At 40.7% G+C, this 15,174-nt stretch overlaps 2 protein-coding genes across 2 annotated transcripts; both read right to left on the reverse strand.

Moving 5' to 3' along the window:
• Positions 1 to 2,324: 2,324 nt before the first annotated feature.
• LOC129020330 (olfactory receptor 7A10) lies at positions 2,325 to 3,254 on the reverse strand. Its single transcript, XM_054464515.2, has one exon. The coding sequence runs from the start codon at positions 3,252 to 3,254 to the stop codon at positions 2,325 to 2,327; it is 930 nt and encodes a 309-aa protein (XP_054320490.2).
• Positions 3,255 to 13,154: 9,900 nt separating this feature from the next.
• Positions 13,155 to 14,084, reverse strand: LOC129020327 (olfactory receptor 7A10-like). Its single transcript, XM_054464513.2, has one exon. It carries the CDS (start codon positions 14,082 to 14,084, stop codon positions 13,155 to 13,157), a length of 930 nt encoding a protein of 309 aa, XP_054320488.2.
• Between the last annotated feature and the right edge of the window lie 1,090 nt (positions 14,085 to 15,174).

The following is a 15,174-nucleotide window of genomic DNA, read 5'->3' on the forward strand; positions in this document are numbered from 1 at the left end:
CTTGGCCTCCCAAAGTGCTGGGATTATAAGTGTGAGCCACTGTGCCTGGGCCTGCCTCTGACCCTCTAATGCTGACTCCTAATAACCACCGCAAGAATTTTTAGACTCTTTCAATCCACTTTACTTGTTCTGCTCTTGGGAATATTCGCAAAGCTGCTATTTCTCATTGCATCAAATTATTTCTATAAATTTTCTCATCCTTTTTGTTCCAACTCCACAGCATGTAATTCACAAATGTTTGCTGCCAACAGAAGTATGAAGTTCTTGCATGTCTGTTTCTTTCTCACATAATTTTTTTTTTACAATTATTTATTAACTCCTCTATTCTCTGTAGGAGGACTGTAAATCACCACTATTGACTCTGGGTCTTAAGGGTGCCTCAATTGTAAGGAGAGCATAGCTCTTCAGTAGTTGCCATTGAACTTGGACATGTGACTTCAGCTAAATGTGAATAGTCCTGAAATGTCCAATGCCTGAGAAGAAGCTGTAAGAGATTATATCACTTGGCTGGGCACAGTGGCTCACGCCTGTAATCCCAACACTTTGGGCGGCTGAGGTGGGCAGATCATGAGGTCAGGAGATCGAGACCACCCTGGCTAACGTGGTGAAACCCCGTCTCTACTAAAAATACAAAAAAAATTAGCCGGGCCTGGTGGCGGGTGCCTGTCATCCCAGCTACTTGGGACGCTGAGGCAGGAGAATGGCATGAATCCAGGAGGCAGAGCTTGCAGGGAGCCGAGATTGCACCACTGCACTCCAGCCTGGGCGACACAGTAAGATTCCATCTCAAAACAAAAAACAAAGAGATTCCATCACTTTTCTTGAGCTTCTTCTCTCAAATTGTCCTTGCTGTCCAAAGTTCAAGAACTTGATTTGCATAGCCCTATGGACTGAATATTTTTGTCTCTTCCAAAATTCATATGTCCCAAATCCCCAAAGTTAAAACTTCTCTAATATTGCCTCCTATGAGATTAAAAAAAAACATGATGTTAAACCATTTACTATTAGGATGACTTGTTATGCAGTGGTAGCTTACTGATACAATAATCAATGCAAACGGAACTAAAGAGATTCAGAATAATCTGACGTTTCTTGGTTCTGGATCTTTGTTCTGTTATTTGAAGGAAACATTCATGATTACCTGGTTATTCATATTTATTTCAAGTAACTGTATTAAAATGAGACTGCCTATTAGATTATCTTCAGGTAGCTAGGAGAGGTTGAAAGTAAATATATTGGGAAAATACTGACTTTTTTTCACATGCTAATCCACCAGGTTACTTTTGAGTAACCCTGAGTCCAGAAAAGCCTCCAAAAATGTCTAGTTGATGGATTACTCTTTTTATAGAAATATGTGTTCACCGTAATTTTTGCCTTTCCTCCAAAACAACCCTTGGTGTTCTTCCATACATCATAGGCTGTGATGCCTGTAGCTGCTTACACATTCCTTCCAGAGCACATATAATGTTTCCTCCAAGATATAAGCCCCGGGTCTGTGTGGTGGAGGTGTGGAGATCCACTTGTCCTGCGGCCACCTAAGACCATGCTTCTGTCTGTAAGTTTCCCTGGTAAATTACCCTAACCAACAAACTGGCTTGTCTGCCTTGTCCTTTGACTTCTCATATCCTTCTGTACTTGGGAACTGCTTTGCATGTATAGTCCTTTCATGGAACAACACGTATGTTTTTGAAGAAAAGAACTGTGACCTTCAATCACAAGTCTCTATTCCCAGAGGCAACACTGGGTAGAAATTCGAGCTCTTGTGTGAGTCATCCTTTGATCATGAGAGTTGAAGAGCGTTTAGAGTATAAAAGAGAGAACTGAAGATAAAGTAAATACATATATTGTTCACTTATCAACACTTTGATGCTTATGACATTTTTAAGGAAGAGATGTTAGTTAGGACAATGGGAGGAGTCATATTTGTAGGTAGCACTGGAAAACATTAGGCAGAAGTAGCAGAGGGATGCAAGGACATTACATAGACCATGACACTCAATCCTTCACTCAGATGAACAAACCTAGTTACATGTGGACACCAGGCTCCTCTACTTCAATGAGTAGGTGTACATCAACAAAAACAAATATTCCATAGTTATTTCATGTATGATTGAAAATTGTATTCTGTCATATTTAAGGTCATCTCTGACTCTAAGAAGAATAGTGTAAACTCTATAAAGTAGTTGAGGAACAAAGAAGTTTAAACTCCAGGAAATAAATGGAAGGGGCAAGTCCCCTTTCCACCATCTTATTAACAAATCACCATTTCTGGCTCTGGGGCTTAGATCTCTGAAGTCACAGGCCTTTCTTGAAAAATAGCCTTTCTATTGCTTCCCTCTGAAGAATCTTTTCATAGCACCCTTTATGTCTTTATTCCTCAGACTGTAGATGAAGGGGTTCAGCATGGGGGTGACCACAGTGTACATCACTGAGGCTGCAGCACCTGCGTGTGAGTTGTGGGTTGCAGCAGAACTAAGGTACACCCCTAAGCATGTACCATAAAATAAGGAGACAACTGAGAGGTGAGATGCACAGGTGGAAAATGCCTCATACTTCCCCTGAGCTGATGAGATTGCACGTATGGAGGAAACTATCTTAGAGTAAGAGTAAAGGATCCCAGTGAGGGGACCACCGCCCAGCAGCGCTACTGCAAAATACATCACCGTGTCATTAACAAATGTGTCAGAACAGGCAAGGTGGACCACCTGATTAATTTCACAGAAAAAATGAGGGATTTCCATGTGTGTACAAAAGGGCAGTGGCAAAACCATCAAGCTTTGTAACATGGAATTCAGAACACCCATGATCCAGGACGCCAGAACCAGCAGTCCACAGAGTTGAGGATTCATAATGACCATGTAGTGCAGAGGGTGACAGATGGCCACAAACCGGTCATAGGCCATCACGGTCAGAAGGAAGTTATCCATTCCTACAAAGAGTAAGAAAAAGCACATCTGGGTGATGCAGCCTGCAAAGGTGATGACTTTGTTGTGTGTCTGGATGTTCACCAGCATCTTCGGGACAGTGGTAGAGACAAAACAGATGTCTACAAAGGACAGGTTGGAGAGGAAGAAGTACATGGGGGTGTGGAGGTGGGAGTCTGAGATTGTGGCCAGGATGATGAGCAGGTTCCCGAGCACAGCGACCAGGTACATGGACAGGAACAGCCCAAAGAGGAAGGGCTGCAATTCTGGTTCCTCTGAAATTCCCAGGAGAAGAAATTCTAAAATTATTGTATTGTTCCATGATTTCATCTTGTGATGTGACCACCAGAGAGAGAGACAGAGAGAGAGAGAGAGAGAGAGAGAGAGAACATGAAACAAACATGCATTCCAAAACTATCAGAAATGTTATCATTTATATTCCACAGTCAAGAAGTTAATATCTTTTTCTTAAAAAATTATTTTTAAGTTGACAGATAAAATTATATGTATTTATCACATATAACATGATGTGTTTTTAAAAGTTTTATTTAGTTTCAGGGTTACATATGCAGGTTTGTTAAACAGGTAACATGTCATGGGGGTTTAGTGTATAGGTTATTTCAATACCCGGTAATAAGCATAGTATGTAATCGGTGTTCGATCCTTACTCTCTTCCCACCTTCCACCCTCAAATAGGTCCCAGTATCTACTCTCTTGTTTTCTTTTTTGGGACGGAGTCTTGCTCTGTCACCCAAACTGGAGTGCAGTGGTGCAGTCAACTCATTGCAACCTCTGTCTCTTTGTTCAAGTGAATCTTGTGCCTCAACTTCCCGAGTAGCTGGGATTACAGGTAGGCACCACCATGCCCATCTAATTTTTGTATTTTTAGTAGAGATAGAGTTTTGCCATGTTGGCTAGGCTGGTCTTGAACTCCTGACCTCAGGTGATCTGCCTGCCTCAGCCTCCCAAAGTGCTGGGATTACAGGGATGAGCCATGGGCCTGGACTATTCTCTTCTTTGTGTTCATGTGTACTCAATGTTTAGCTCCCACTTATTAGTAAGAATATATGGTATTTGGTTTCTTGTTCCTGCATTAGTTTGCTTAGAATAATGGCTTTTAGCTACATCCATGTTGCTGCGAAGGACATTATCTTTTTCTTTATTATGGCTTCGTAGTATTCCATGGTATATATGTACCATATTTTCTTTATCCAGTCTACTGTTGATGGATGTCTAGGTTGATTCTATGTCTTTGTAATTGTGAATAGTGCTGTGATGAATATAAGTGTGGATGTGTCTTTATGGTAGAACAATTTATATTTCTTTGGGTATATACCTAGTAATGGGATTGGTAGGTCAAATGGTTGTTCTGTTTTAAGTTGTTTGAGAAATTGCCAAGGGTCTAATATCAGAATCTATAAGAAACTTAAACAAATTAACAAGCAAAAAACAAACAACCCCATTAAAATGTGGGCAAAGGACACGAGCAGACACTTCAGGAAAAGACATACATGCGGCCAACAAGTATATTAAAAAATGCTCAACGTCCCTAATCATTACATAAATGCAAATTAAAACCACAGTGAGATACCATCTTACACCAGTCAGAATGGCTATAATTGAAAAGTCAAAAAATAGCACACGCTGCTGAGGTTGTGGAGAAAAGGGAAAACTTATACACTGCTGGTGGGAACGTAATTAGTTCAGCCCCTGAGGAAAGCGGTTTGGTGATTTCTCAAAGAACTTAAAACATGATGTGTTGAAGTATAAATACATTGTGGAATGGTGAAATCTAGCTAATTAGCATCTACATGACCTCACCTTGTCATCATTTTTGTGAGGAGAACACTTGACATTCACCCTTTTAGTGTCTTTTGAGAATACAGTGTATCACCATGATATCCACACACATCTCTTGAAGTTATTCCTCCTGTCTAACTGGAATTTTGCATCTATTGGCCAACATCTTTCTAACTTTCCCCACTCTGCTTCCCCCAGCCTCCATTCTACAAGAAGTTAATTTCTATATTGTTTGTGAATCTGGTCCCCGTTAGGGGATCCCCTTGCCGTCTCTGAATTCCTTCCTACTCTCAGCCTTTCTCTGAGGGCATCTACTCTACAAGTTTAGGGAGAAAAATCTTTCACGCATTTGAGGAATATCAAGTGAATTTCAACATGTTCCAGATGCTGTCTAGACAGTGAGTGAGTGGTGCTATAAAACAGAAGTCCTTGTGTTAGTTTGCTGAGAATGGAACAGAAAACCAAACACCGCATGTTCTCACTTATAAGTTGGAGTCGAACAATGAGAACACATGGACACAGGGAGGGGAACATCACACACTGGGGACTGTTGGGGGCACGGGACAAGGGGAGGGAGGGCATTAGAACAAACACCTAATGCATGCGGGGCTTAAAACCTAGATGACAGGTTGATGGGTGCAGCAAACCACCATGGCACATGTGTACCTATGTAACCAACCTGCACGTTCTGCACATGTATCCCAGCACTTAAAGAATAATTAAAAAAACTCCAGAAGTCCCTATGCTCTAAACACAGAGAAATAATACAAGTAAATTTGTAAAATACCACATGCTATGTCAGATGATGATAGATCTTATACTATGTCAGATGACGACAGATCCTATACTACCTCTGGTCTTGACAGCTCCTACAAAGAAAAGAAAGAAGGCAAAAAGGAAAACATGGATGAGGTGTTAGTTTTTACTTTGCTTTCCTGTAAGACCAGCAGACAAGGTGACAATGGAACAGAAGACAAGGTTGGAGTGACCACGTTCCCTGCAGAAATGTATGCCAGGCAGAAGGAAAGATCAATGAAAGATGCTGAGGAATGTGCTTCTGGCAGATGTTCAAGGCTAACAAGGAATCCAGTGTAGTGAGAGAATGAGCAAGAAGAGAGGGATGGGAGATGGTGTCAGAAGATGATGAGGAATGAGGTGGCCTCCTAAATGCTGAAATTTGATGAAACAAGGAGTTCCTCAGTCCCGATGTAGTTGCATTTGCACTTTAGTAATTTGGTTGCAAAGGTGTCCCATTATTTGAAATGCATCTCCTCTTTGTTTTTCACTGTTGCCTTGAGTTCTGTGTTTTCTTTCCTTTCTTTTTTTTTTTTGAGATGGAGTCTTACTCTGTTACCCAGGCTGGAGTGCAGCGGCGCGATCTTGGCTCACTGCAACCTCCGCCTCCTGGGCTCAAGTGATTCTCCTGCCTCAGCCCCCTGAGTAACTGGGATTATAGGTGCCTGCTACCACGCCCGGCTAATTTTTGTATTTTTAGTAGAGATGGAGTTTCACCATGTTGGTCAGGCTGGTCTCGAACTCCTGACCTCAGGGGATCCGCCCACCTCGGCCTCCCAAAGTGCTGGGATTACAGGCACAAGCCACCGTGCCTGGCCAAGTTCTGGTCTTTTAATTACGAGTTGCCTTTTGGAATATATTGGTCCCAGGTTCTTTTTCTCTGAAAATTCCTCTCGCCCTAGAGGTGCGCGTGCACACACACACACACACACACAAAATGCATACACATGTGCATCACATCGTGGCCTCCTAGGGCTGTGTTACTTCTCTGCTCTTCTCACCCCTGGTCTCACTATTAGGAAGGAATGGAGGCCAGGCACGGTGGCTCACACCTGTAATCCCAGCACTTTGGGAGGCTGAGGCGGGCGGATCACCTGAGGTCAGGAGTTCAAGACCAGCTTGACCAACATGGTGACACCCTGTCTCTACTAAAAATACAAAAATTAGCTGGGCGTGGTGGTGGGTGCCTGTAATCCCAGCCACAGGGGAGGCTGAGGCAGGAGGATTGCTTGAACCTGGAAGGCGGAGGCTGTGGTGAGCTGAGATTGCACCCCTGGACTCCAGCCTGGGCAACAGAGCAAGACTCCATCTCAAAAAAAAAAAAAAAAGACAAGTGAAAATGGTGATGATATATAGGAATTTTGCTTAAACCAAGCAATAGTTTAAGGCAACAAGAAATCTCTGTCATACGCATCAGCCTGGGAAAAAACTTAAGGAGCTACCACATTGAGTAGGGTTGGAACTTATAAACAGGGAGAAAAGGGAAACTCTCTAATTTTGCTGGCATAAGTGTGCAGTGATACACCTGGATACAGCTATAAATACTAAAAATACAGATATTCATTCACTCGGTTTCTCAATCTCAGCACTACTTCAATTCTCAGCCAGATTATTTATTGTGGTGGGGTCTGTCCCTGTTGTCTACTGACCTTTTACAGGGTGAAAGCCAAATATGTCATTGCTCAATGTCCCCTGGGGGACAAAATCATGCCGCCCACTCAAGTGAGAATGACAATTTTAACATAAACATTCCAAAATGTGGGAGGTCGAGGCGAGTGGATCACGAAGTTAGGAGTTTGAGACCAGCCTGACCAACACGGTAAAACCCTGTCTCTACTAAAAATACCAAAATTAGCCTGGCATGGTGGTATGCACCTGTAATCCCAGCTACTTTGGGAGGCTGAGGCAGGAGAATTGCTTCAACCCAGGAGGCGGAGGTTGCAGTAAGCCGAGATTGCACCATTGCACTCCAGCCTGGGTGACAAGAGCAAGACTCCGTCTTAAAGAAAAAAAAAATCCAGAATGTTTTTATAGCATTTATAGGATAGGAAAGGAAAGGAGAAGACAAGCTAAAAACAACTGCACTAAAATATAGCATATTTGTGATCTGCATAGGATTCTGTCTATGCATTTGTATAAGTGTTGTATGAATACAAAAGTGTGCATAATATAGAAAGAGAAGTTTTAAAAGAAACGAACTTATACAACAAGGAATGACAGTTAAAATGCAATTAGGTTAAGCACAGTGGTTTCAAAACAACTGTCTAAAGCAACATGGAATGAAAATCTGAAAAAATTTTAATATAATCATATAAAATAGAAATAATTTAATAACATCAAAATTGGTAACAAATTTAAGATTAAACTGGAAACTAAAGAATATGACAGGAAGCCTTTTAAAATTATCTGGGCGTGGTGGTTGGCGCCTGTAATCCCAGCTACGCGGGAGGCTGAGGCAGGATAGTCACTTGAACCCGGGAGGTGGAGGTTGCAGTGAGCTGAGATCGCACCACTGCACTCCAGCCTGGGCACAGAGCAAGACTCCATCTCAAAAACAAACAAACAAACAAACAAAAGTGAAAAGGAAGTAGTATCTAAGGTTATAATTTGATCTTATATAAAGATGTAAGGATTCAAACATGTTTATGACAGATAAATGTGACCTTTAGATATAAGGATTCAAATCTGTTTATAAGATATAAAGGTGATGCAACTTCTAGATATGGATCGAATACAAAAAGCTAAAAGGCACAATAAGGAATGACAGAGATGTGAAAAGAAGTTGGAAATTTATATATAGAAGGTGATTTATTCAGCCAAAAGTTGCAGAAGAACTTTCTACATTTATAAGGCAATTAGGGAGATACAATGTGACCGATGGATGGATTTGGCTACACAAGCTTTTTAAACTTCCACACAGTCCTCTCAAATACATTGAAATTTACATAAAAGAACATAAAACAGCTTAAAAAAAGTACACATAAGAACATTCTTTATGTAATAACTTACATAAAAGAACTAAATGACGAATGCCAAAATTGGCAAAAACTCCAATGCTTATATGATAAAGAATGCAATAAAAACACAAATAAAATCACTTTGAACCCATCATACAAAAGCCAAGAATTTTCATAGACAATTTCCAGTAGAGTGATGAATGTCTAATGAACACAGATGTAGATGTAGTCAGTCTTACTAGTAAGGAAAAATTGCAAAGTAAAGGCCATTAATATACCAGTTTTCAACTCTTAAATAAATTTTTTAATTCATTTGAATACCTAGCATAAGAAAAGAGGCTGAAAACTGTATGTTTCATAAACTGCTGTTGCCAGGTAGTAGATGGTCTGGATCTTTCTCATCAATATGGAAACAAACTCAAATATGTCCTTCTTAAAAATGAAAAGTTGGCTGGGCCAAGTGGCTCACACCGTAATCCCAGCACTTTGGGAGGCCGAGGTGGGTGGATCACGAGGTCAAGAGATTGAGACCATCCTGGCCCACATGGTGAAACTCTGTCTCTACTAAAAATACAAAATTTAGCTGGGTGTGGTGGCGCGCACCTGTAATCCCAGCTACTTGGAAGGCTGAGGCAGGAGAATTGCTTGAACCTGGGAGGCAGAGGTTGCAGTGAGCTGAGATTGCGCCACTGCACTCCAGCCTGGGCGACAGAGAAAGACTGTCTTAAAAAAAAAAAAGGGTATTAGTTATGGGGGATTCTGCTCGTATCCGCCATAACTAATACCCTACTTCTCTTTCCCACTTAATTGCAATGATTCTTGGGTGGATGTTCTGCTTTCACTGGAACTACTTTAGACCCCACATTTTCTCTTCTAATTGGGCTTTCATTATCCTTACTTGATTGTCGGCTATCACTCTCCATTGCTGAGTTCAACATGCACTTCTCTTCTTAGCATCATAAATGAAGATATGAATCAATTCATTCACCAAGCAAATACCCACAGCAACCTCTCCATTCTGGTGTAGCCAGGATTGGCTCTTTCGCAATCTTGGGTCTATGTTCACAACTTGCAATCTCCCTGATTCTTTCCTACAGTACCTATTGGACTCACCTTGTTGGGTTTTCTGAAATGAAGGTCTCAATCTAGAAGTGCAAATATCTCCCTGGATGGTTGATGGTGGAGACTGAGGCTGTGTCCCAAGACAAGACAGTAGGAGAAAGGAAAAAATCAGTACCCCTGAGCCAGCAGATATAGACTCCAAAAGAAACAAGGATGTCCCATCCAGCTGAAGGTTGCATATGCTGAGGGACACCTGAGGCGGAAAAATTTACAGCTTCGTATGCCTGCTCATTGGAGACATTTCCTTTTGTTGTTCAACCCCTGATCACATTAAGTTCCGGTGGGACATTGCTCTTCACGGAAAGAAATTGTTTTCTTGCATACTCAGTTCCCAAGACACCAGATTAAACATCAGGTGAATTGAGTCTTTATTATTCCTTCTCCATGGATTTGTCTGCCTTCCAAAGGTCTAACCTCCCATCACTTCACTCCAACCCTGAGGGAAAGTTTCCTCCGAAGTTTAAGCTGAGGAATCTTTCTTGACTAAGCCCCTTGAGTCTCCAAAGCATTGACTTGTGATAGGAACACAGGTTAAGAGCTGTCATTTAATCCTTCATTTATAAAACATTTGATAATTTTAAGAGATATATTTACATCTTTTCATGCAAGTTACCCTTAGATTAGCACCTTATAAGGGTGATCTCATTAATTTTTTTAAAAAAGTATTTATTTATTTAAATGGACAGATACAATTGTATATATTTATTGTGTCCAACATGATGCTTTGAAGTATATATACATTGTGGAATGGTTAGATCTAGCTAATTAATATATGCATTATCTCATGTAGCTATCACATTCGTAGTGAGATTCCTTTATATCCACCTTTGGCATTTCTTCTTTTTCTTCTTCTTCTTCTTCTCCTTCTCCTTCTCCTTCTCCTTCTCCTTCTTCTCCTTCTCCTTCTCCTCCTCCTCCTCCTCCTTCTCCTTCTCCTTCTTCTTCTTCTTCTTTTTTCTTTTTTTTTTTGAGACAGAGTCTTGCTCTGTCGCCAGGCTGGGGTACAGTGGCACGATCTTGGCTCACTGCAACCTCCACCTCCAGGGTTCAAGCGATTCTCCTTGCTTCAGCCTCCCGAGTAGCTGGGATTACAGGCACCCACCACCACACCCGGCTAATTTTTGTATTTTTAGTAGAGACGGGGTTTCACCATGTTGGCCAGGATGGTCTCGATCTCTTGACCTCGTGATCCGGCCGGCATTTTTCAAGAATACAATATGTCATCATTAAATATAGTCACCTTGCTGTACAATAGATCTCTTGAATGTATTCCTCCTAACTACAATTGTGTATCCTTGGACAAACATCTCCCCACTCCTCACGCTGCAACTGCCCCAGCCTCTGGTAACCACCATTCTACTCAATAATTCTGTGAGATCAACTTGTTTCAATTTCATATGAGTGAGATCACATGGTATTTGTCTTTCTGTGGCTATCTTATTTCACTTAACATAATGACGTCTAGACTCATCCATGTTGTCTCAAATGACAGAATTTCCTTCTTGTTTATGGCTGAATAATATTCTATTATGTGTGTGTGTGTGTGTGTGTATAATACATAATGAAATTATATAATATTTTAAAATCCATTCATTCATTGATGGACACGTTGATTGATTTCACATCTTGGATTCAGGGTATTCTGGACATAATTCTGCATATTAACAATTTGTCAGATCTGTAGTTTGCTGATAACGTTGACCACATATCTAAACTCAACATTTTTATTCCACCCCTCACTCCCAACCCATTTTATGGTTTGGATGTCACAATTTACAGCTTTTTATATTGTGTATCACTTAGCAAATTAAGAGCCACGATTTTCATTTGACGTTCTGTTAATTGCAATTGATTGCAATCCATAACTTGCTATACTATTCCAATAAATTTTATAATGTTAGTAACCTGTCATATGTATAGAAGATCTACATGGGGATCAAAATCAGTTATATCTCATGTATACTTTCTAATAAGTAGTTATTGTACATTCTTATTTTTTTGATGAGGCTACACACACGCTCACACAGACACAGACACACACACACAGATACATAAAGTCTTGACATATTGGAAGACCTCCATAGGAGAATGGCTCACATACAGAAAAATCTAAAAAGTATCATAGGGTGACTGGAAGAAGAAAAGTTGGTTGTTTTTTCTGTACATGTGAAGAAGTTGGTTGTTTTTTCTTCACGTGTGGAGACTTAGTCCTGTCTGCCACTGAAAAGAATGCTGGCGTTTCTTCTTGTACATCTTTTCATGCAGCCCCTCCTGGGTACCTTGGATTCTCTCCTGACTGCAATCTCTTCTCAATCACACACTCAGGGAGGGTATCTGCAGTGAAACTCCCACCTCAATTTCCCCCTCTTCTTTCAAATTTCTATATCTCTTATATCTACAATTCTATTCTCTATCTCCATGAGGTCAACTTCTTTAGCTCCTTCTTATGAGTGAGAACAAGCAGTATTTTCCTTCTGTGCCTGGCTTATTATGAAATATTGTGAAATACTGTGAAATAAGCTACTTAACATAGTAGCTTCCAGTCCCATCCATGTTGCTGCAAATGCCATAATTTTATTCTTTTTTACGGCTGAATAGTATTCAATTGTGTATATGTACTGCATTTTCTTTATCTATTTGTGCACTGATGGACACTTTGGTTGATTCCCTATCTGAACTATTGTGAATAGTGTTGCAATAAACATGCAAATGCAGGTATCTTTTTGATACACTGACTTCTTTTACTATGGTTATAGATCCAGTAGTGGGATTGCTGCATCAGATGGTAGTTCTATTTTAGTTTTTTGAGAAATCTCCATATTATTTTCCATAAAGGATCTACTAATTTACATTCTAACCAACAGTGTATAACAGTTCCCTTTTTTCCTTATTCTTCCCAACAACTGTTTTTTTTTCCTTTTTAATAATATCCATTCTAATTTGGGTAAGATGAAATCTCATTGTACTTTTTTTTCTTGTATTATTGTTGTTGTTGGTTGTTTTCTTGAGACTGAGTCTTGCTCTGTCGCCCAGGCTGGAGTGCAGTGATGCGATCTCAGCTCACTGCAACCTCCGCCTCCTGAATTCAAGCAATTCTTCTGTCTTAGCCTCCTGAGTAGCTGGGATTACAGGTACCCACCACCATGTCCGGCTAATTTTTGTATTTTAGTAGAGACGGGGTTTTGCAATGTTGGTCAGGCTGGTCTCAAACTCTTGACCTCAAGTGATCCACCTGCCTTGGCCTCCCAAAGTGCTGGGATTACAGGGGTGAACCCCCGTGCCTGGCCTCCACCTTATTTCCAATGCTACTTTGGGGATAACTTTGGGAAAGTGGGAAAATGACAAAAGGAAAAAAACTGTTGGATACTTGAGAGCAGAAAACTTTTTAAAGGAAAATCATAAACTTTATAAAGCAGTTGGAATCAAAGAAATGGAAACTCCAGGTAGATAATAGAAGGAGTAACTTCTACTTCCACAATCTCATTAATGAATCATGATTTCTATCTCTGGGAATTAGAGCTCTGAAATCACAGGCATTAATTGAAGAAGACTCCTTTTATTGCTTCCCTCTGAAGAAGTGTTTCAGAGCATCCTTTAGGTCTTTATTCCTCAGACTGTAGATAAAGGGGTTCAGCATGGGGGTGACCACAGTGTACATCACTGAGGCTGTTGCACTTGAGTGTGAGTTGTGGGTTGCAGCAGAACTAAGGTACATTCCTAGGCTTGTACCATAAAACAAGGAGACAACTGAGAGGTGCGATGCACAGGTGGAAAATGCCTTGTACTTCCCCTGAGCTGATGAGATTGCACGTATGGAGGAAACTATCTTAGAGTAAGAGTAAAGGATTCCAGTGAGGGGACCACCACCCAGCAGCACAGTTGTACAATATATCATGATGTCATTAAGAAAGGTGTCAGAACAGGCAAGATGGACCACCTGATTAAGTTCACAGAAAAAGTGGGGGATTGCTGTGTCTGAATAGAAGGGCAGTGGCAACACCATTAAGCTTTGTAACAGAGAATTCAGGACACTAAGAATCCAGGATGCCAAAACCAGCAGTCTATAGAACTGAGGGTTCATGATGATTGTGTAGTACAGAGGATGACAGATGGCCACAAACCGATCATAGGCCATCACAGCTAGGAGAAAGCTGTCTAACACTGCAAATAGTAGGAAAAAGCACATCTGGGTGATGCAGCCTGCATAGCTGATGACTCTGCTCTGTGTCTGGATATTCACCAGCATCTTCGGGACAGTGGTAGACACAAAACAGATGTCTGCAAAGGACAGGTTGGAGAGGAAGAAGTACATGGGAGTGTGGAGGTGGGAGTCTGAGATTGTGGCCAGGATGATGAGCAGGTTCCCGAGCACGGTGACCAGGTACATGGACAGGAACAGCCCAAAGAGGAAGGGCTGCAATTCTGGTTCCGCTGAAAGTCCTAGAAGAAGAAATTCTGAAATTCGTGTATCATTCCCTGGTTTCATCTTGTTGATGTGACTTCCAAAAAAAGAGAAAGATAATATGACACAAGTATGCCTTACAATCCTAAAAGAAGTGTTGTCATTTATATTCTTTAGACAAGAAGTTAATTTCTTTTTGTAAAATATGTATTTATAAAATTACAGGTAAAGTTGCATGTATTTATCATGTACAACATAATGTGTTTAAGTATAAGTACAATGTGAATGGCCATTTGTAGCTAATTAAAATCTGCATTATCTCACATAATTATCATTTTTGTGGTGAGAACACTTAACATCCACTTTGCCATTTCTGAAATTACAAAATATCATCATGAACTATAGTTACCATGATGTACAATAGATCTCTCGAATGAATTCCTTCTCATTAACTGTCATTTTCTATTCTTTGACCAACATCTTCCCAACTTTCTTCGTCCCCAACCTCCTCAGCTTCTCATAACCTTCATTTTACAAGAGTTAATTTCTATATTTTATGTGTGATTCTGATGCCTGTTGGGGATCCCCTTGCATCTCTAATTTGGAGTTCCTTCTCACTCGCAGCCTTTCCCTGAGGGCAGGTATTCTATAGTTTTAAGAAGAAAATTTTTCATGCACTTTAATAAAGTAAATTGAATTTTGACATATTCCAGGAATTTAGACAATGAGTGAATGGTGCCAAAAAACCAAGGCCTCAACAATCTAATGATGGAGAAATAATATAAGTAAATTTTAAAAATACCATATACTATGTCAGATGGTAACGAATCTTATGAAGAAAAAGAAAGAAGATAAGAAGAAAAGCATGGATGAGGCGTTGTTTTTACTGGGTGTTCAGGTTAGACCAGCAGACAGGGTGGCCGCTGAGCAGAGACCATAATGAAGACGTGGTGTGAATGTGCAGAAGTGTGTGCAAGGTGGAAGGAAGGATCAATAAAGCATCCTGAGAAATGTGCTTCTTTCGGATGTTCAAGGCCAACAAGGAAGCCAATGTGGCAGGAGAATGAGCAAGAAGAGAGGGATGAGAGATGGTGTCAGAGAATGTTGAGGAAGGAGATGGCCTGACAGCTGCTGAAACTGGAAGGCACAAGGAGGCCCTCTGTCCAGATGTTGA

This window comes from Pongo pygmaeus, chromosome 20 (assembly GCF_028885625.2).
Source record: "Pongo pygmaeus isolate AG05252 chromosome 20, NHGRI_mPonPyg2-v2.0_pri, whole genome shotgun sequence".
Classification (NCBI taxonomy): domain Eukaryota; kingdom Metazoa; phylum Chordata; class Mammalia; order Primates; family Hominidae; genus Pongo; species Pongo pygmaeus.